At 42.7% G+C, this 22,016-nt stretch overlaps 1 protein-coding gene across 1 annotated transcript in view; it reads left to right on the top strand.

The window, feature by feature from the left end:
• Crybg1 (crystallin beta-gamma domain containing 1) overlaps positions 1 to 22,016 on the top strand; it is a 54,704-nt gene that overhangs the window by 10,387 nt on the left and 22,301 nt on the right. Inside the window, exons 3-11 of the mRNA XM_035440370.1 lie at positions 1,885 to 1,932; positions 2,019 to 2,137; positions 4,589 to 4,748; positions 7,411 to 7,550; positions 16,028 to 16,154; positions 18,167 to 18,202; positions 19,252 to 19,409; positions 20,683 to 20,809; positions 20,899 to 21,044. Of these exons, the coding sequence (XP_035296261.1) occupies positions 1,885 to 1,932; positions 2,019 to 2,137; positions 4,589 to 4,748; positions 7,411 to 7,550; positions 16,028 to 16,154; positions 18,167 to 18,202; positions 19,252 to 19,409; positions 20,683 to 20,809; positions 20,899 to 21,044 (1,061 nt within the window). The remainder of the gene's footprint in view (positions 1 to 1,884; positions 1,933 to 2,018; positions 2,138 to 4,588; positions 4,749 to 7,410; positions 7,551 to 16,027; positions 16,155 to 18,166; positions 18,203 to 19,251; positions 19,410 to 20,682; positions 20,810 to 20,898; positions 21,045 to 22,016) is intronic.

Here is a 22,016-nt window from a genome sequence, read left to right as displayed (position 1 = left end):
GATCCCCAGACCCCATGCAAGATTGTGTGTGTGTGTGTGTGTGTGTGTGTGTGTGTGTGTGTGGTGTGTGGTGTGTGTGTACGTGTGTGTGTGTTTGTATGTGTGTGTGTTTGTGTGTTTGTGTGTGTTCCATGACCCACCTGTAATTCCAGTGCTGGGCAGGGAAGGCAGAGACAAGGTCCCCAGAGCTAGCCTATTGGCTAGACTAGTCCTATTGGTGAGCTGTGGATTCAATTGAGAGACCTTGCCTCAATATATATATGGTGTTATATAAAGTGATAGATGACACTCCCCAAAGTCAGCCTCAGGTCTACACACTCACATACATATGTGCACGCGTGAGCACACACACACACACACACACACACACAAGAAACAGGAAAAAGTCATTTCTCTCTGAAGCCAGTCAGAACACATAAAAGAAAAAATAGTTTTACTGACTTCTAGGCTTTTTATAGTTTTTTTCAAAATGTCTTCTTGGGGGGGGGTCTTAGGCTTTGCTCATTGTAGTTTATTTTTAATGTATTTCTTGGCTTTTGTTTTAAATTTAGTTTTTTCCCTTTTAGTTTCCTGACTCCTCACATGTGAATACAGCAAATCATCATTTGCTGTTTTTGTTTCTAATTATCCACTCAGAGGGCCTTTCTCGGGTATTGTGGCCATAGTCCACTGGTGTGAGGCAAGAGGGATGAGATCAAAGGCCAGCCTCGGGAGAGGCAGTTCAGCTTGGAAATAGCCCGTGTTTTGTAATATTTCACATGTATAATTATTATTTTTACTATCTTACACATTACGGGTTTTACTGGTCCTGTCAGGCAATCTCGAAAATGATTACTTCTGAAGCCATATAAAAAGGGTCTTTGTCCATCAAAAAAGGGAGATTAAAAATACCATCTGCAGGCCTGGTGAGGTGGCTCAGTTGCTGTTGCAGAGGACCCCCGTTCAGTTCCCTGCAAATGCATGGTGGCTCACATCCATCGGTAACTCCAGTTCCAGGAGAGCCAACACCCTCTTCTGACGTCCATGGACACATGGACACATGGGCACACATACATATATGCAGGAAAAAACATTCATTCACATAAAATCTTAAAAAGTTACCACATGCCATGTATATTGTGAAATATATTATACCTCCTCTTTTTCCCTTTTTCTCTTGCTGACTTGGGAATTGAACTCACAGCCTTGCCCATGCTAGGTGAGTGTCCTACCATTGTGCCACATCCCTGACCCCCTTTTTACTTTTTGGTTTTGATACAAAATAGTCACTAAATATGCACTTTGTATCTTTGGTGGCCCTTGGGTTTGTGATCCTCTTGCCTCATCCTTTCTTGTGGCTACATTTGCAGGAAAGTGCTCCTGGGCCCTGCCATGCACACTTTCATTTAGACTAGTACTTGTCACATGATGGAGAAGTTGCTGTGGCAACACAGTATTTATAGATCTAAGGAGGGCGTGCATATGAACACACCAATTCCACTTCTTTCTAAATAAATGACTAATGTATTCAATTTCTTTCTTTGTTCTTTTTTTTTTTTAAATTGGAGATTACTCACATTCTTTGAAGTGGTTGGTTCTTTTTCAGTGAATTAATGTAAAGCATAGTTCTGACTTTTGGGCCCTGAATTTTCTAGTGTGGGTGGAAATACTCTAGACATTTAAATGAGTATAAGCTATAACGGCAAGTTTATTTAGAAAATCTTATAATTCAATCATGTAAATCCCAGGAGAACATTAACATAACTTCAGTGTAAAGTGAGATATATTGCTTCAGTACTAATAAATGGTGAAGTTGATATATTCTGACTGAAAGGGGCTCAGGTGGAGAAAGACAGCTGCCCTGTAATGCTGTAATTGTTTACTGTTTTGTTCCTCTGATTGCAGAGTCTTAGAGGAAGTGTACATAATAAACTCAATCCTCGGCCGGGGAAGGTAAGGTTATTTCATTTCTGGTCCAGATTCTCTCTTGATCTGCTGAAGGAAGAAGACAAAATGCTGCCACTTCCATTTTCTTGCAGATCGTGATATTCAGTGAGCCTGACATCTCTGAGGAGTGCATCGAGGTGTTCAGGGACATTGAGGACTGCAGCTCTTGGCGCCTCTCTCCAGTGATACTTGTGAAAGTTGTCAGAGGATGGTAAGAGTGCATTGTAGGCTTAGCTTACAGGGGTGTTAGGGTGCACTGCAGGCTTAGCTTACAGGGGTGTTAGGGTGCACTGCAGGTGCAGATTATCATAGGTGTCTGGCTTTCTCAATTACTACTTGGAACTCACTGCTTTTTATCAGTGTAAATAACTTAACACTGTTGGTGGTAAGATAAGAAATAAGTGTCTATCACATGGTTTTGATTATAAAAGTGATATATTACAAATCAGAAAAATACAGTACAACAAACTAACTTTCCCCATATATCTCCACATAACATTGCTTTGGATACATTGGGGCCCATCATATGGTTTTGATTCATGAGTATCTAATGAAGTTGGTAAGAATTGCATTTGGGGGCTGGAACATTGGCTTAGCAGTGAGGAGTACTCTTCAGCTCTTGTAGAAGGACCTGGGTTTGGTTCCCAGCACCCACATCCAGGCTCAACACTATAACTCCAGTTCCATGAGATCCAGCGTCCTCTTCTGGTCTCTGCAGGTACTGCATACACCTAGTGCCCAGACATACTTTCAGGCAAAACACAACACAAAACCCAAATATGTAAAAGCTAGTATATCTTTTTTTAAACTTGTTAAAAAAAAAAAAAACCTATAAGCAAAGCTGGATGTGATAGCTCATGTCTATAATTCCAGCACTCAGGAAGCTAAAAGAGAGTTGCTCTGAGTCCCCAGCCAGCCTGGTCTTATGTATCAAGACCCAGTCTCTGACACACAGACCGAATACATGCATGCATGCACGAATACACACACACACACTCATCCCAAAACTGGCAAGCTGGTTCAGTGGGTGGAGGTCCTTGCCACAAAGCTTGGTGAACTGAGTTCCATTCCAAGGACACACATGATACTGTAAGAGAGTGGACTTCCACAAGTGTCCTCTGATCACCATTTGAGTATCATAGTTCATGTGCATGGGCACATACAAACAAATCAATTTAAAAAGTTGAGACAGGATCTCACTGTATACACAGGACTTGTGGTCCTTCTGTTTCAGCATCTGGAGTAGCTGGAATGACAGATATATACCACCAGATCCAGCTATGACCTCAAAAGTTAGTCATGCTTTTTAAAATCTCCATCTGACTAGTTATGCAACATCTTTTCTAATGGGACTTTTAATATTTTATACCTGTTTGTAAATAATGAACATATTCACTAGAAAAATAAAATGTACTTTCACTATCAAATTAGAAGACTGAAAGTTGTTGCGGTTGTTTTCTTTCCTGTCTGGTTCTCAGTCGCCTCAACCCCAAATGAGCACACAGAGACTTATATTAATTATAAATCTGTTGGCGGGTGACTAGGGCTTCTTATTGGATAGCTCTGTCTTAATTATTAACCCATAACTACTAATCTACTGTATATACACGTGGTCTTGGCTTACCAGAGAATGCCTAGACCTTTTACTCTTTTGGAGGCCTACATAGAGACTGTTTCTGGCTGGCTCTTTCCACCTTCCTTTCCCAGAATTCTCAACTCCTAGTCCGCCTGTCTTCCTGCCTTATTGGCCAACAGTATTTTATTCATCAACCAATAAGAGAACCATATATACAGAAGGACATCCCCCATTGGAAAATTATGCTAAAAACAAAGTCTATAAGATAATTTTGTTTGTAGTAGGAGAGTTACTATCTCTTTGGCAACCTTTTTGTTTTGTCTTAAAAATTTATTTATTGTTCAGATTTTTTTATTTTTTACATTCTAATCCCAGTTTCCCTTCCCTCCTCTCTTCCCACTGACAATATTTTTTAATTATATGTATGTGTAGGTGTCTGTGAGGGGATGTGCATGTGGTGTCCATGGAGGCCAGAGGCGTCAGATCCCCTGGAACTGGAGGTGATGGGTGGTTGTGAGCCACCCAGAATGTAATCTGGGAATCAAACTCGGGTCTTCTGCAAGATCAGTCCTCACTCTGAACCACTGAACCGTCTCTGCAACCCTTTTTTAGCAACTCTTACTGACCTCATGACAGTGTGAGCCCTCACCATTTGCTGGGCTGTATTTCTTAGTACTTTGTGGTTGCTGGGGAGAATCTTTCAAAAGTACTTTTTGTTAACACATGTAGTTCTCCGTATCACTGTATCCATTGATTCAACTGTGATGTATGCACCACAGTCCCTCTAAGAGAAATGTGTGGTAATATACATGCAAAGGGAAGGTTCATCCAGAGAGCACCTGTGATTCCCTGTCAGCCTCCACTGTCAGTTCCACAAACATGGGCACAGCGGTAACTCAAACATTCTTCAGAACACCTGTATAGTTTTTCTAATTTATCTGAGGCTTGATAAGACTCAGTGAGGTTGGTTTTAGGGAGCACTTACCTTATTTCTAGTTACTGATGTACAATATGTATTAGCCAGAATTAAGTCATCACACCTGCCTCACTGTGACAGATAATGGTTTTTCTGTGTTTCCTTCTCAGTTGGATTTTGTATGAGAAAGCCAATTTTGAAGGACATTCTGTTGCTCTAGAAGAAGGTGAATTGGAACTCTCTGGTCTCTGGGGCATGGAGGAGATTTTGGATGAAGAAGCAGAGTCTGATAAACCTGTAGTAATTGGTTCCATCAGACATGTGGTCCAGGTTGGTTATGGGAAATGTGGACTTTGTTCAGCAACAGGAAATGGCTGTTAGGGATAATTTTACTTTAAAGGAATCCTCATTTCATTAAATAAATGGGCACATATTTGATGGATACTCTTTGGATATGTGTTTTATAATGTAAATATTTGTATACTACAAGTTAACTAGAAAAGAAACAGTCTAATCATTAGATATTTTTCTTCATAAATCTATTAGGTAAGATTTTCGCTCTGGCTTCTGCTCATATCCCAGAGGAGCACTTTACTGAGTAACCTGCCTTCGACAAATTCTCTATGAACAGACTACTTTTTTTCTTTTTCCTTTTTTTTTTTTCTGTTTTGGTTTTTCAAGACAGGGTTTCTCTGTGTAGCCTTGCCTGTCTTGGAACTAGCTCTGTAGACCAGGCTGGTCTTGAACTCACAGAGATCTGCCTGCCTCTGTCTCCTGAGTGCTGGGATTAAAGGCGTGTGCCACTACCACCTGACCTGCTTTTTTTCCCCCTTTAGATTTATTTTATTTTTTATTTGTCTGTGTGTCTGCACTGTGTGCAAATATGTGCAGAGGTGTCTGTGGAGGCAAGAAGAGGGTTTGGGATCCCCTGAGGTTGGAGTTACAGGTGGTTGGGAGCGAGTGACATGGCTGCTAGGACCTGAACTCTGGTCCTCTGGAGGGGAAGCAAGTGCTCTAACTGCAGAGCCATCTCTCCAGTCCCTGGCTTAGTTTTTTGATTGCTGCATGAAGTTCTGCTTTCCTTGAGGCATTTAAGGGTATTTTACTTTAGAAAGACAATCTAGAAATAATTTAGTTGATAGCTCCACTCCAGTTTTCTGTAGGTTTAAAATACAATCTGAATCCCTCTGTGTGTCTTCGCTTCCTGGTTGCCATTAGGTGAACCTGCACTATTCACATGTGCGTCCATGGCATCCAGGCTCGTCACAGGTCCAAAGCAATGACTCTGGGGCCTCTGAGCCCAAATAAACTTTCCTCTAAACAACCACAGAACCCCAGATTATTTGAGATATTTGAGGTCCATTTACAGAGGTGGTAGAAGTCCCTGCTTATTTTTTGAGGAGGAAGGTATTGTTGGCATCTTTCTTTGTAAACACATAATTTCTGGCATCTTACAATTGGAACATTAGATAATAACTTTTTACCATAGAGGTAGATGTTGTAGAGTACAGTAGAGAAAAGTAGAAGGTTCTAATGTGAGATGAGGAAGGATGGAAAACAGGTTTGGCAGAGAGAAGTGCTGCCTACTTCCTAGCTCAGTGTTTCTTGTTGTTTGTTTGCTTTAAGACAGCCTTGCAAAGCTCAGGTTAGTCTTGGACTACGTCCTGATCTCCCTGCTTCCACTTCACATGCTGGGACCACAGGTGTGCAACACTACACCCAAGGTCAACATTTCTGAGCGACTTAGATGCTGATCAGTATTTCAAAGACATGGTCATTATTTATCTTTTAGTGGGTTTTGACATGATCTGGCTGTGTAGCTCAGGCTGTCTGAAGTTGCAGCAATCCTTCTGCCTCTGGATGCCCCTGGCCCCCAGAATTATAGGGGTTATCACCATGGCCAGTTTAATTTTTAAGTAGAGTACATAGTATGGTAAGCCATATAAGATGAGGAACACTATTTTATGTGCATGCATACTTTGCCTGCATATATGGCTGTGCGCCACATGAATGTCTGGTGCCCAAGCTTCCATGTGGGTGATGGGAATTGAAAGGGCTCTTAACCACTGACCCAAGTCTCCAGCTCTGAGGAACACTATTTTAAGATGTCCTCTCAGTGGAATATTTAACATATGTTTTACATTTACATACACATACATGTATAATATAAATATATGAATATATATTCATAAATATATGAATATATATAAATATATATAATATATATATCAACACATCTACCTTTGATACACCCAAGGGCATGAAACAGTGGCCAGAATGAGGAGATTTATAAAGTGCCATGGGTGTATTTTTTTTTTTCTACATCTTAAGCCAAACCAACATCCTAGAGGTCTGGTTACAGTCCAGGAAAATCACTATGGAGTGATTATGTACCCAAAACCATAGTTGGGCAAAACCTAAGTGCAGACTTAGACTAGGATCACAAGACTTGGATAGTGACTTCAGAGCAAAGGAGCCAAAAGTCCTCTGACCAAGGAGCACTGAATGAGGATAAGAGGAAGATATTTCAAAATGCCAAGGAAGTACCTCCCTGGTGACCCTGAGATGTGTGATTACAGCAGGGTGTCTGACCCAACAGAGCCTTGTTGTGTAATGAGTGTAAACAGGAAACAGGGAAGGGAGAAGATGAAATGGCAAGTGCCCTGTGAATCGTGTGTGTGTATTTAAAGCATATTGTAAGGGGCTGGAGAGAGGACCCAGGTTCAGTTCTCAGCACCCACGCCAATCATTACATGACTGTTTGTAACTCCAGTTCCAGGCTAGCTGATGCCCTCTTCAGGCCTCCACCAGCACAAGGCATACACGTGGTACATAAGTACATTCAGGCACTCATGCATACATGTTCAGTTTTCTAAATAAAGTTTTCAGTCAGTTGTAAGAGAAAGAATAATGAGCTTATTACAAATTAGACACACGATATATTTATTATGTATGTAATGTACATGTGTGTAATGTGTATTTTTTTTTTCAGGATTACAGAATTAGTCAAATAGACCTGTTCACAGAACCAGAAGGGTTAGGGCTCCTGAATTCCTACTTTGATGACGCTGAGGAAATGCAAGGCTTTGGTGTGATACAGAAGACATGTTCCATTAAAGTGCACTGGGGCACGTAAGTCTTCCATTTCAAATGCAGTTTCAGTGAGGCTCTATCAGGAATACTAGAGGATGTGGGTATGGGGATCCAAACTGGGGTCCCCATGCTCATGTTTCCCGCTCCTTTTCCTGGGCTGGGGTAATCTTAGGCACAATAGGCAAGGGCTGTACCACTAAGCTATGACCCAGCCAAGGAAACCACAGTTTTACATAGGACTTTTCACTTGTCACAGAGAAACCTGGCCACTCAAAGCTGAATATTCAGTATTTCAAGTGGGATGGGGTCAGCTGAACAGACTTCTTTGCCATTGTCACACAATGCTGCTGTGTTGGCTACACAAGCCCCTGGAAACTATAAGGATATTTTGAAGGCAGTATTTTGAAAGCAATGGGAATATCTGAGATAATGGAGATAAAGATAAAAAGTGGACACAGGACAGAGCATGTGGCCTTTAAAGTGGAGCTCAGAGCCCCAGGCACATGGAAGGTAACTGCTGAAATGCTAGAAAGACCCCTAGAAAAGTTGCTTGTCACTTTATGTGAAAATCTTTTCTTTTAGAAAGGTAATTGCAATTTATTTTTTATTTACATATAGTATATGCGGCAAATGTGTAGGTGTGTGTGTGTGTGTGTGTGTGTGTGTGTGTGTGCGCGCTACGGAGTATGTGTGGAAATTGGAGGACCACTTTCAGGGATCCGTATCAAACTCAGGTCATCCGGCATCTACCCACTGAGCCATCTTGCCACTCAAGTCTCTTCCCTTGTAACATTTTATTTTTGTATACATTTTCTGAAATGCACAATTGAAAGTTCAATGGTGGTATATATAGCATATAGCTATTTACATATTCAGAGAACACTGACAAGTTATTATGATGGAATGTGCAGCCAAAGGTTTCATTGTCTTGTAAAAATGATCCAGGATATCTCTGTGCAAATGAGAGAGTACTCCTTAGTGATGCGTTGGCATTCTGTTGGCTGCTATGAATCTTAGTTTGCCATTGTTGCTACCATGGGCAATGGTTTGATTTTGTAGATTGGAGGAACTGAGTGACCTGCAGATCACAAACTCTGATTTTCAGTTCTCAGAAATCATGAACTGAAAACTGTAGGAAGCCTGACTATGGAGGCTTTGACTTGGAGGGAGTAGCAGCCATCTTTGAAGAAATGAAATGTTCCCCTCATTTTCTGGTGTTCCATAGGGCTCCTGAGGGAAAAGCTAGAAACTGGAGGAGTAGGCTTTGGCTTCCCAATGGTTAAAATGAAAGTAGGCTGCCTTGTTAGATAGTTTCTTGTCTCAGGAGATAATGTAGGAGAGGACAGACAATGTTTTATCTAGAGCTTTGTAGGAAGGAATAAGGTATAGACTACCTTTATGACTGCTTGTTCTTTTGTTTGTCTAAAAATTTGAGTATACCTAGAAAAATGTTAGTAGGTAACTGTACAGTTGAAATAAAGTAAGTATCCAAATAGACAGGTTAAGAATGAAGACCCTTCCCCCCAACCCCCAGTTATCAAGTGTGCTCCTTCCATGCCTGTCCTCACTCTAGGGAACAACTCTCTGTCTTAGTCCATTTTCTGTGGCCATGCTAAAATCACATGCTGAGAACTTAGGGGGAATTCAGTTATTAGCTCACAGCTTGAGTGGGTGGGAGGCATCTAGTGAGGGCCTGCCTGCTGGTGGGGACTGCGAAGTCCCAGGGCAATGCAGAGCAGTGTGTGGGAGGAGAGGTGTGCATAAGAGACATCTAGCCTGGCTGCAGTGACAGAGCCACTCTGGGGGGGGGGGTTGAATTTCAGCATGGCATTTTGAGAGGAGCATGCAAGCCATACTACCCTCCTCTCCATAAGTGGGATAACAGCAGGGAGAGCATGGTGATGGCTTGTCATCAAGTGAATTGAGGATTGCTGGCTGCTATATAGAAACAGACTATCAAGAGGGGAGGGCGGAAGAGAGGAAAAAAAGTTGGAGGCAATCCCAATCATGCAAGCAAGAGATGGTGGTGGCTTAGGTGCTGTCTGTGATGGTGACAGGAAGTCATGAGGCCTGAGATACATCAGTTTCATTTATTTATTTGTTCATTCATCTATCTGTTTATTTTACAGCCTTACTGCAGCCTCCCCTCCCTCCTCTCCTTCCATTCTCTCTCTCCTCCCCTCTACCCCCCCCCCATCCACCCCTCTTCCATATTTGCTCAGAAAGGGGCAGGCCTCCCCTATGCAGGAGCAAAGCCTGGCCTATCAATCTGCCACAATATCAAGCATCTTCCCCTCTGTATTCAGGCTGGGCTTGGCAGTCCAACCTGAGGAATAGGTTCCCAAGAGCCAGTCAAAGCACCAGGGACACCCCTGTCCAGTTACCAGGAGTCCCACAAATAGACTAGTCTACATAACTGTCTCTCATATGCAGAGGGCCTAGGTCAGTCCCGTGCAGGCTCCCTGGTTGTTGGTTCAGACTCTGTGAGTTCCCGTGAGCTGGGAAAGCTGTTTCTGTGGGTTTTCCTGTGATATCCCTGGCCTCCCTGGCTCCTGCAGTCCCTTCTCCCTCTCCTCAGCAGGACTCCCTTAGGTCAGCCCAATGTTTGGCCATGGGGGGAGGCACTGGGGGTATCTCTGAATCTGCCTTCATCAGTCATTGGATGAAGACCCAAAGGCAGAACTGACAGCATTTGCTGATGAATTTTAGACAGGTGCAGGAGGCTGGGGCTTGGAAGGCTTGGCTTGTTCTGAGCTAGAGGCCTGCAGGAACAGTGCGAGAGGAACAGTGGAATTTGGAAGTTGTTTTGAACAGGTTAAATCTGAGATCCACTGTGAGTTCATACGAGGGAGCAGGAGGGTAAGTAAAAGTGTAGGCCTGGATTGCAGGCAACGGTTACAGATAGAACCTGGGAGTCCTCCATTTAGAGAAGGTGATGAAAGGCTGTGGATGTACCTGAGTGTTAGAGCACTTGCCCAGCATGCAGAAGGCCTGAGGTCAGTCCCGAGCACCACAGCAAGGAGAAGGGATTCTGTGTGTGCAGGGCAGATAAGAGCAGGTTTTAAAAGGAAAAATGACCATTGAGAAGGCTTTTAATTAGGTACCACAGTAGATCCCAAAGGCTAGTGGCCAGGGTGGAGGGAAAAGATGCCATGTGCCTCAGGCACTTTTATGTTGGGAGACTGGGAGACAATGTAAGGTCTGGCAGGCAAAAGAAAATATGTTTGAGCCTTTGGATGTCTCCTTTGGCTGTTCATTTCTGTGCCAGGAGCCTCCTGGAAGCTGCCTCTGATGGTTCAAAGTCCAGCTTACTGAGCTTGGTCGGTGAGTTCAGAACAACTGTGCTTTTATAGAGCCCGGAAAGTCTGGGTGAGCTGACAGGACTGTGTGTTTCTGGCTCACTCTATGCATCCACCCCGTCCTCCCTAGTGTGGGATTACAGATTCCAGCCACCACACCCAGCCAGCTAGGGTGGGAGGTTTACCTGGTAATAGGCACTCCTCATTCTGCTGTGGCTTGCACAACAGTGCTCTGGGTTCTGGAGGGGGCGGGACTTCTCTAGATCCCATTAGGAAACATATTCCTGGGCCCATTCACTCTAGATTAAGTTCCTTTGCACATGTGTAAGGGTGTTACTGGCCTTGTCAGATTCTTTCTTGAGGAAATGAGTAATTCTTGACTAAATTTGCCTTTCAAATTCTATTGAGTATGAATAATTTCTAAAGCTTTGCTTTAGTGGCTGGCAAATAGTAGTTCCCATCCTCCCTGCGGCAAAGGCAGGCTTGCATAGTTCTAGGGTATATTTTAACAAAAACAAAGACTTTTAGAACTTTACAGGGAACATATGATTTAAGCAAGGAAGGCAGGCTGGCCACTTTGTCTGGACCAAGGTTGTTAGACAGTTCTGATGCTTTGAACTGGTTACTTGCTCTGGTCCCATTTCCTTACTCTGCACATAAATAAACTCTCTCCTAAGGCTACACACATCTATTGGTTTGCCTGTATTTTTGTGTTTTTCATTGCTGTGTTATATTAACAATATATATTCTGCTGTGGAGCATGCTGTATTAGTACCTCTTTGTATTACATGGGCTTTCAAAATACCAGCCAGAATAGTTCAGGAAATGCCTGCCTACCATCCACTAGATACAGTGACTGTTAACATTTCCACATAACATATGTGACAGTGGTTTGTTTGAGAGAGGGGATCTCTTGTAGCACTAGATGTCCTGATACTCACTCTGTAGACCAGACTGAACTCAGAGATCTGCCTGTCTGTGCCTCCCAAGTCCTTAAAGGATTAAAGGTGTGTGCCACTATGCCCGGCTTTGTGTTTGTTATCTTTTGCTATCAGTTGACTGTACATTGCAGATATTTTGTTCCTTTGCTCCTTCAGACACAGTCTGAATCACTTTATAATGGAATAATAACTGTCACTTTACCTAAGAAACTTAGCATTGTGTCCTCTGATAGTATGACATCCCAGAACCACATTTTCCCAGTTGCCTCCAAACTGTCTTTTATAGGTTTTGGTTTGTTGTCAATCAGGACCCAGAGCCAGACATGCTGGCACATGCCTGTTGTGCCAGCACTTGGTAGTCTAAGGCACAAAAAGTGAGTTCCAGGTTAACTTGGGCACCACAGTGAGAGATACCGTCTCAACCCAACCCCAAAATTTGGGTGAGAGTCCCTCCTTAAGTCTGTTGTTTTTCTGCCTCTGTAATCTCTTTGCTGCTCAGGTCGGACACTGTGCACCTGTGTGTGCCACTGTGCTTGTCTGTTCATACATGTACTTGTGGCTGTCATCTAGACTGACAGCTTGGTGAGGCCCAGCAATCTGCCCATCTCTTTCTCCAAGAGTTGGGATTATAGAAGCATGATTTATTTCTAAATATATAAATACAACCTTCTCTGTCCATATAGTGTTACTTATATCTGTGTGTTGTCAGGGCTGACCATTTGGCATTGGATAACCAGTTGGGGCTCTTCCCTGAGGAAGGCTTTCTCCCACTCTCAGCATTCCTTTGTTGCTTATAGTTCTATGTCCAGGGTGGGGGCCTCATGAGCTTTTGTCCTTCCATGCTAGCATGTCTATTGGTGGTGTTGTTCATGTCTTGTTTAGGCGGCTGTGCTAATGAGACTTCATGGATGTAGTTTCTTTGACATTCCCAGGAGACTCAACCTCACGGCAAACTTTCTGATCCTTTGGCTCTTACAGTCTTTCTGCCCCCTCTTCTGCAATGTTCCCTGAGCCTTAGGTGCAGGACAAGCCAGACTTTTAAGAGCTTCAGTCAGCTGTCTTAGAACATGATTCTTTATTATCTAAATGTTCTTTGTACAAAGGGTTAAGTCGAAAGGTACAATTAGATTTAGGTTGAACAGTTATAGCAAGGATACTCCATGTGAAGTGGTGATTTGTACTTATGTTGTATTAACACATGACAAAACAGCCACCTGTGTCCTGATGACATCAAGTTTGCTTGCCTAGTTAATGAGGCATTTCCCATGTCTTTCTCTTGCAAAGTTACTCAGAAGTTTTGAATAATCTCATATTTAATCTTCAATTAATTTCCATAAATATTTGGCCAATATTTATGTGCAACTACATCTCCTAGGACCCATCTGGGCATACTCAGTTTAGTTTTGCCTGCTAGGTGGTCAGCTACCAGTTACTTGTTCTAAAAACAAACACATGATAAGACAGAGTTTTCTTACGGAACTAAATGGTATCTCTAAAGGAACAATATTTTAATATACAGATCAGTGGCCATTGTTCAACAATATTCATGTATGCTTCTTATGAATACATTCATGCACATTCATTATATATGTTCCTTATTAATACATTCATACACATTCGTGTATGTTTTTTATGTTCTTCATGAACGTTCATTATGTATGTTCCTTATGTATGCACATTCACATTTGCTAAAAAAAAAGTCAGTGTTTCTTGGCAGTACAGTTGATATGACTCCAAACCATAGTTTTTTAATGAGCAAAGCATGCTACCTAAGTACAATGGGAAAGGAAAAGAATTCTTTAGAAATGGAACTGGTATTGCATAAAGAAAGTTTCCTACTCTCCTGAAGCTCTGTGCATAAGTTTTCATATCTCCTGGCCCTGGCTCACTGAGGGACTCTCAGGATAGCCTAACAAATTCACCAGTTTAAGTGTACTGTTTCCTGGCACAGTCCTCTGTCTTCTATAGATGCTGTGTGACTAGCCCATGTGCCTCAAGGAGACTGAAATTGTAGTGTTAGATGAACAGATCCATTACAGTTCAACCCAAAGAAGGAAAGCCCTCAGGAAAGGCTACTTTGAAAACATCATTGTAGGGCTAAAGAGATGGCTCAGCAGTTAAGAGCACTGGTTGCTCTTCCAGAGGACCTGGATATAATTACCAGCACCCACATGGCAGCTCTCAACACTCTGTAACTCCAGTTCCAAGGGGATCTGGTACCCTCACACCAACATACATGCAGGCAAAACACATGCACATCAAAATAAACCGTTTTTTAAAAAATCATTTTAAAAGTTCAGGATTACTATGTGAGCTACACATGATGTTTATTTAAAAAATCACAGCCATCCATTGTAAGGGAATCAGACTCAACAGCATTGACTGCAGAACTTCCATTCCTTGTCCAAATTAAAAAGCCCACAGGTAGCGTGTCCAAGCTAGATTTGGGATCCAGGAGTGTATATGCCTCCATGGCTGATGTAGTTTAGATACAGCAACTTAGTGTCCCTTCAGCCTGCTGCCTTCTGGCTTAGAAGTATTACAGAGTGTTTAAAAGGCTTCTTTCCCCCTTGGTTAACTTGTTCTGAAGTGTAATATTTGAAGTGTTACATTTGCACAGAAAATCACTAAGCTGAATGATTTTTTGTAAGCTAGAAATAGAACACCCTAGCAGGACAGGAGCCCTGTCATCCAGGCCTCCCTCCCTTCCACTCCCTCCCCATACACCCCCTCTGCCTTTGTAACTGTGATCTGACCTAGGACTCTATTGACTGACTTTGATCTCCACTTATGTGTGCCACAGAGCCTCCCAGTCTTCTGTGCACCTGTTGAACAGGTCTTTAGTAGGAATTGGGTGGCAAATCTCTAGGCAATTAGTCCAAGGCCATCTTTAACACAAACTTCCACTAAAATAGGGTGTTAGGCCAAAATCAGAAACAAGAGGAAAGCCACCCCCCACCCTCAGCCTGGTTTGCTGTGAAGGGTGTCATTGAGAGCTTCTGCTTTTGGGTACAGCATCTGGGAATATAGTGTGTCTGGTAGAGTACCACAGCCGGGTGGTTCAGCCAGACTAACAAAGTTATCCCCTGTGTGGGACTGGGAATCAGAAAGAAGGAGGGACAGAGGAAGGAGCTAGTCTGTTTCCAGAAGGACAGTAACATCTGCACAACATAAATCACTTCTCCAGTAGCCACACCTTCCCAGAGACTTGCACTTAGCTCCAGTGGGCATGCTTTTATGGTTCCCTGGCCTTAGCTCAGGAGAGGTGGGGCTGCTATTCCTTGACCAGAGGAGAAGTGACAGCTGACATGCCCAATACAAGGACATGGAATTGCAATGTCTTTAAGAGGAGAATCAAGCACTCAGAAGGCGTTGCCACCTGGGAACAGGCTGCCCTTGGACCTTTGGCCTGAAGGACTGTGGCGTGTATTGAGTGGTACACACAGTGAGGATGCTTTGTGGGTGTAACAAGAACAGATTATGTTTGGTACACTCCCTGCAATGGGGAAAAAATAACTGCTGTGAAAGAGTGACAGGGAGTGGGGATCAGGGGGTCAGCTTGTAGCAGTCCTGCGTTGGGGCAAGTGACTTAACCTCACCTGTAAACAGGGACAAGAGCATTTCCTCCTGGTAGCATTATTGTGAGGATTAGCCAAAATTCTGGGTACCCTTCCTTGCATGTTTTTTGGAAGAGGTCAGCTGTTACAATTATTTTTTTAAGATTTATTTATTTATTATGAATACAGTGTTCTGCCATGCAGGCCAGAAGGGGGCACCAGATCTCATTGCAGATGGTTGTAAACCACCATGTGGTTGCTGGGAATTTAACTCAGGACCTCTGGAAGAGCAGGCAGGACCTCAGGACCTCTGGAAGAGCTCCTAACCTCTGAGCCATCTCTCCAGCCCTCAACTGTTACAAATTTTTGACATCACAAGAAATGGCTAAGTAGAACTCTGTAAGTCTTTACTTATGAGTGAAATATTAACATAAAACAAAGCTTGACATGGCTTGACTTGGGGCCTCTAACTAGGTGACATATTCACATGTAAAAGTAAGTGGCAAAGCTAGCCAAGAGGACATCATAGGCCAGGGCACACCTCCCAGCTGGCTCCGCTGGGGGCTGCTCTTCACCCACACCTAGGAGAAGCCATGTCTGTGTGGGTGCATCCTCCTCTATTCTTGCCCTCTTCTGTCAGTGGGGTCCTGTGTTCCAAACAGGACAGAACAGAATAAATCATGAATTCCTGCCTCTTTGCTTCCATGGTGGTGATTTAGGTGGCTGATCTACGAAGAGCCCGGATTTCAAGGTGTCCCCTTCATCCTGGAACCCGGTGAATACCCTGATTTGTCCTTCTGGGATACCGAAGAAGCATACATTGGATCCATGCGGCCTCTGAAAATGGTAACCACGGAACTGATGTTCTGAAGGCAGCAACTCTGTTAGTTTGACCTCTGGAGTCTATCAGCTGTGACTCTGAAAGTAAAAGTAGCTTTTATTGCTTTACATGCAACAGGTAGAGATGAGCCCTATTGCTGGATAGAAATAATAGAAGCAATAGCTTACTCAATTTGACAGCTAAGGGGACAAAACTGTGTACTTTGCCCTAAGGCATCTTCTGCCTCAGAAAGAGATGCAGCTAAGAGCAGGCCTGGTAAGTGGAAGAAGTATTTATGGAAATGGGAACAATGGTGAATAAAACCCCAAGTGGTGGGAGGAGAGGCAGGGCAGGTGCTTAATTAGGAAACTTTCTGATAAGTGAAGCTGAGTCCTGAACAGAAGCAGGACTGCCATAGCTGGGGCTGGCAGGGAGTGCATGTGGGAGCCAGGGCAGGCTCAGGGCTGGCAGGGCATGCTGAAGAACAGCCCAGTGGTCATGCCAGGAGGCTGGGCTGAGTGGGATGGAGGGGAGCTGGGCTGAGCATTCAGTACTTACCCTCCCAACTAATTTGCCTTAGAAGGAGCCTGAGCTTACTTTTCCTTCTCGCCATATTTGCCTTGGTCTCTGACTGTACTGCTGGAATGAAGGCTCAGGCGGGGGAAGGCTGCCACACCAGGCTGTGGTGTGTGCCAAGTGACACTAGGTGCTCACTGAACACCAGAGAGTGAAGCCCCTGCTACAAACTCAATTGTGAAACTCTGCTTTGCAGGTGTCTTCAGAGCCAATCTGAGACAAATTAGAAAGATGTTTCCATCTCAGTTTTATTTATCTTTTGATTATCTGCAGATCTCAGTACATCTTGGGGCTTTTATTTTTTTCTAATATTAAATCCACTTTCAAATAGCCCGGTTTTATTAGTTTTGGGAATGCATGAAAGTGTTATTCCAAGCTTAAAAGGCAATTTGATGGTTTTAAAACTCTGAAGTTTATTGAGCCCCCGAAAGATTATTTTTTAAGAAGGTACTCTCTTGGCTGTGTAAGGTCTGGTTGAGTTTGCCTGTTTCTTTGGAATTTCAGTTTCTTTGGGCCATTTGAAGATCTTTGGCTGCAGTTTTTAAGCTCATAAAGACACTGATGGACTGTCTCCCAGTTTACCCACTACTGACTTTTGCCTGTTTAGTATTGTTATGTAATACTCTCTTCTCTGACTTTAGGGTTTTTGTAACAACAAAAAAGTCTCCTTTTTATTATAAAAGGGCAGTAATCCCAGTCCTTTTAAGATGTGTTAAGTGTTACTTAATGGTTAGTCTTATTATTCTATACTGTGTGAACTTCAACACTTTTGTAGACTATTGGTTGCAAAGTCAGACGCCTCCAGGGGCGGGGGTAGGAAATAGGAAGGGTGGGGCTGCTGGGAGTGGAACCAAAGGGAGTGGTGGTGATGCCAGCCAAACCTGTGCCCTGCTGAGGAAGGGCCAGCCCGTGCTGGTGCAGAAGGTAGAGCTTGCTTCCTTAGAGACGTTTGATCTAGATGTGACAAATCTCAGGGCTACTTAGCAAGAGAAATAAGAAAGAGGAGTTTTAGAAGGTTGAGGCAGGAAGATCCCAGGTTTGAGGCTAGCCTGGTCTTCATGGTGAGTGAGAGAGATTCTGTCTCCAAAAAAAAAAAAAAAAAAAAAGTACTAACTCCTGGAATACAAATGAAAATTGTATCAGAAATTAAAAAAAAAAAAACCCACAAAGCAAATAAACCTAGGGTGTAGTGGTGACATGCTTGCCTAGCATTGCAAAGCTCTGAGTTCAGTTCCCCAGTATTCTTCAAAACAAAAACAGAACAGAAGCAGATACTAGGTGTGCACATCAAGCTCAGAGCATCATGTGAACCTCTGATCTGGCTGGTCTTTTCCTTCATTCCGTTCAGTAACTGTGGCATCATCTCATGTAAATTAAACAAAGTAGTGCTTCAACTACTGTGATACAGGAAACACTGTCAGTGGAAACCGGGTTTTTTCACTGTGCTGTTTTTTCTTTTCAGGGTGGCCGTAAAGTTGAATTTCCTACGGATCCCAAGGTAACAAGTGAAGAGAGAGAGAGTGTGTTGCTAGTGAGGGATTAGGAAAGAGAGATTATTCTACTGTCTTCAAGTGTATGACAGCAACGTGACTTCCCCTCTACACCTGCCTTTACTGCAGCCAGAGGAACCACCCAGCTTCACATGCTGGAAGAGGCTCATGGCACCAGGCATCTTGACATGGCCTCCAAGGTTCACTGTTGTATGAACTTTACCATTCCTGCCGGTATTTACTAATCGAAGAGCCTATGCTGGCAACAGAAGAAAGGTTTTGAGTCCAGTCTCCCTACCCCAGCTGCCTCTGCTGCTGTCTCCTACACCTGCGCCATGCACTTTGATGAAGTGGTGGCTTTCATTTGTAAATCATCTTTAGAATCCTTTGGCTCTTTAGTATCTTCTAAACCTTGGCTTGGCAGTGTTCCACATGGGCAGAAGGAGGGGGAAGGGAGGCCTAATGACTTTTGTTTTAACTGTATTAGTTAAATAAGTGTTGTTATGTAGTTAATTTTTATATATGATTTAAAAATTTGATGTGTATTCCAGGATTTAGTGCTATTATTACTATTATTATTATTATCATTTTGAGTTACTTTTGCTTGGGGTGTGTGTGTGTGTGTGTGTGTGTGTGTGTGTTGGTTGGTGTGTGTATTGGTATGTTGGCACATGTAACATGTCACTTGTGAAAGTCATACCTTGGTGAGAGTTGGCCTCTCCTTTCACCATGTGTGTCTGGGAGGACTGAACTTAGCTTTTACCTGCTGAGCCATATTGGTGGCTGTTTTTGTTGATTCCAGACAGTCTTTATTATGTAGCCCCTGGCTGGCCTTGGACTTGGGGTCCTGCTTCCTCACTCTCCTGAGTGCTGGGTTTGCAGGCCTGTGCCACCATGTCCACCTTGTTTGTTTGTTTTCTGGCTGTGTCTCGCACAGGGTGTCACAGATGCTGGGCAACTGCTCTACAGAGGCACACCCCTAGCCCAAGTAACTTCTATTGAATGACAGATTCAATTCTCCCAAATTATTGTTATGTCTATCTCATTTCTATTACAGGTAGTTATTTATGAAAAGCCTTCCTTTGAAGGAAGGTGTATGGAGCTAGAAACAGAAATGTGTAGTTTTATCATGGAGGGAGGTGAGACAGAAGAAACAACTGGAAATAACCATCTGCCCTTTACATCGGTGGGGTCCATGAAAGTTCTAAGAGGCATGTAAGTAGATGGGAACTGGTAAGGGTTTCTCTTTTTCACTAACGTAACAAGAAATGTGCCCTCATTTCCCCAAAAGACAGCATTCTTGATGTTTTGGAGGAAGTAGGGAATCGTGAGGATTGAACCCATAGGGAGTCACAGTCCTGAGGATCGAACACGTAGGGTGTCCCACTATGTCTCCAGTGTCCGGCTACATCCCCAGGAGGGTTCATGTTCTCTTCAGTCCTCTTGAGAAAGCGGCTGTAAGGATGCCGTGGGGAAGTCTGATGCAAGGCTGATAAAAATCAGCCACACAGATTAATTTTTTTAAATATCAAGTTCCAAACTAATGAACTATTAATTAGCTTTCTTTCTAATTTTTATGATCTTTTTGAATTTTATAGATCCTGAACATTTTTTGTAGGAGTATATATACTGAAGTCCTGTAAACAATTTATATTTTTGTTACTATTTGAAGAAAGTTTGCCATTTTACTTGCTGAGTTTCATTTTAATTCTTTTTTTATAGTTTGTCTGAGTATTTATTTTTTTAAGATTTATTTATTTATTATGTATACAACATTCTGCTTCCATGTATATCTGCACACCAGAAGAGGGCACCAGATCTCATAACAGATGGTTGTGAGCCACCTTGTGGTTGCTGGGAATTGAACTCAGGACCTCTGGAAGAACAGTCGGTGCTCTTAACCTCTGAGCCATCTCTCCAGCCCATCATTTTAATTCTTTTTGTAAATTTTTTTTTTATTTTATGTGTATGTCTGCATGTATGTCAGTGCACCACATGTGTACAGTGTCTGAAGAATCTAAAAGAAGGTGTCAGATCCTCCGAAACTGGAGTTACAGTTGTGAGCTGCTATCTGGGTGCTGGGAACCTAATCTGCGTCCTCTGCAAGAGCAGCAACTACTCATAACTGCTAAGCCATCTCGCCAATCCCTCATTTGAGTTCTTAGACACAGACACAGACACAGACACACACACACACACGCACACGCACACGCACACGCACACGCACACGCACACGCACAGGCACACGCACATACCCAAAGGCATGCACACTCACATACAACTACACATCTTTATAGAGCTCTAATATACTTCATGGGTTTTCTGAACAAATTCTCTTAAATATTAAACAATTCTTAAAAAAACATAAATTTATATGCTTTCCTTTCTAAATTTAGAGAATTTCAATGGTAAGACAAATTCACACTTAGTTTCATGTCAGTAAAACTGTGACATGGGAAAGATTTTGAGTGTGTCCTTTCCCTTGCAGTTGGGTTGCGTATGAGAAGTGTGGCTTCTCTGGTCATCAGTATTTGCTAGAAGAAGGAGAATACAGGGACTGGAAAGACTGGGGAGGCTACAGTGGAGAACTTCAGTCTTTACGCCCTATATTAAGTGTAAGTCAAAGAAAAGCAAATGGCTGGTTTGTGTTCTTTTCTGAATGATAAACGGCTACCCTTTGAATTTGAATTTTGTTTTTAAATAGGATTTTTCAAACGCTCACATGATAATGTACAGTGAAAAAAACTTTGGCTCCAAAGGCTCCAGTATTGATGTCTTAGGAATTGTTGCTAATTTAAAGGAGACTGGATATGGAATGAAGACACAATCCATCAATGTGCTAAGTGGCGTGTAAGTGAAATAATTCAATAGAGTTTAAGCCTGGGTTTCACTTGGATTTCTGTTAAATTAGTAGAGTCTGTGACACAGAGTTGGTCCTCAGTAAATATCTCACAGGCAAACATTAATTCAATCACTTGATATTTACAGCTCTGCCATTTTTACAGCTGTTTAAAAAATCTTCTGATGTATTTTCCCCACTTGGAGCAGGTTGTTGAGTGTCATGGTAGAAATATGCAGACCTTTTTCTAAATGGGTAGATTGTTTGTTTACAATGGGAAGCAAATAAAAAGAGCAAGCTAGCATTGACCCTGAGGTCAGGACAAAGTCCCATTAGGTTTTCCTACAGTTCCAACCCTGCTAGTGTTTCTTCTCTAGTATGTTGATATAAAAACAATTGTTTAGACTACCTAGAGTTAGCAATTCCTGTTTGATGTTTTGTTTTTGAGAGGGTGTGGTTGTGCAGTGCAGTGCAGGTAACTGGACCTTGGGACCTGCTCCCCCTCACTGAGTGCTGGAATTATGGCCTGGGAACTTTCTCTAAAGCCAATGTAAGTCTCTATGGAGAGAAGACTCTGAGATGGAGTGATAAGAACAAAACTCATTGGCTTATACAAGTGAAAAGCCATAGAGAAGGTTTGGTTTCAGGCCAGGCATGGTGGCACGGGCCTTTACTCTCAGTATTCAACACACAGACTTTTAATCTCATCACTCAGGAGGTGGAAGCAAAAACATTGAGTTCAAGATCAGCCTGTGTTGGATCCTGTCTGAAAGTAGTAACAAGGACAATGACCATTCAAATACAAAAATATTTTGCTGCAGGCATGACTGACATTAGGGATCAAACACCTTGCTTCTGTGGTTTCACCTCAGGCGAGCCCTTTTCGCCTGATAGCCTTCAGCCATGTTTGGCTTCTGTTCTAACTCATTGAATGCTCAAGTTTCAGGCTTGAATTTGACTCCTTAGTGTGGATCATTGGTACA

This window comes from Cricetulus griseus, chromosome 2 (assembly GCF_003668045.3).
Source record: "Cricetulus griseus strain 17A/GY chromosome 2, alternate assembly CriGri-PICRH-1.0, whole genome shotgun sequence".
NCBI lineage: Eukaryota > Metazoa > Chordata > Mammalia > Rodentia > Cricetidae > Cricetulus > Cricetulus griseus.
The sequence above is the reverse complement of the archived record's forward strand: the minus strand, read 5'-3'. Positions and strand labels throughout refer to the sequence as shown.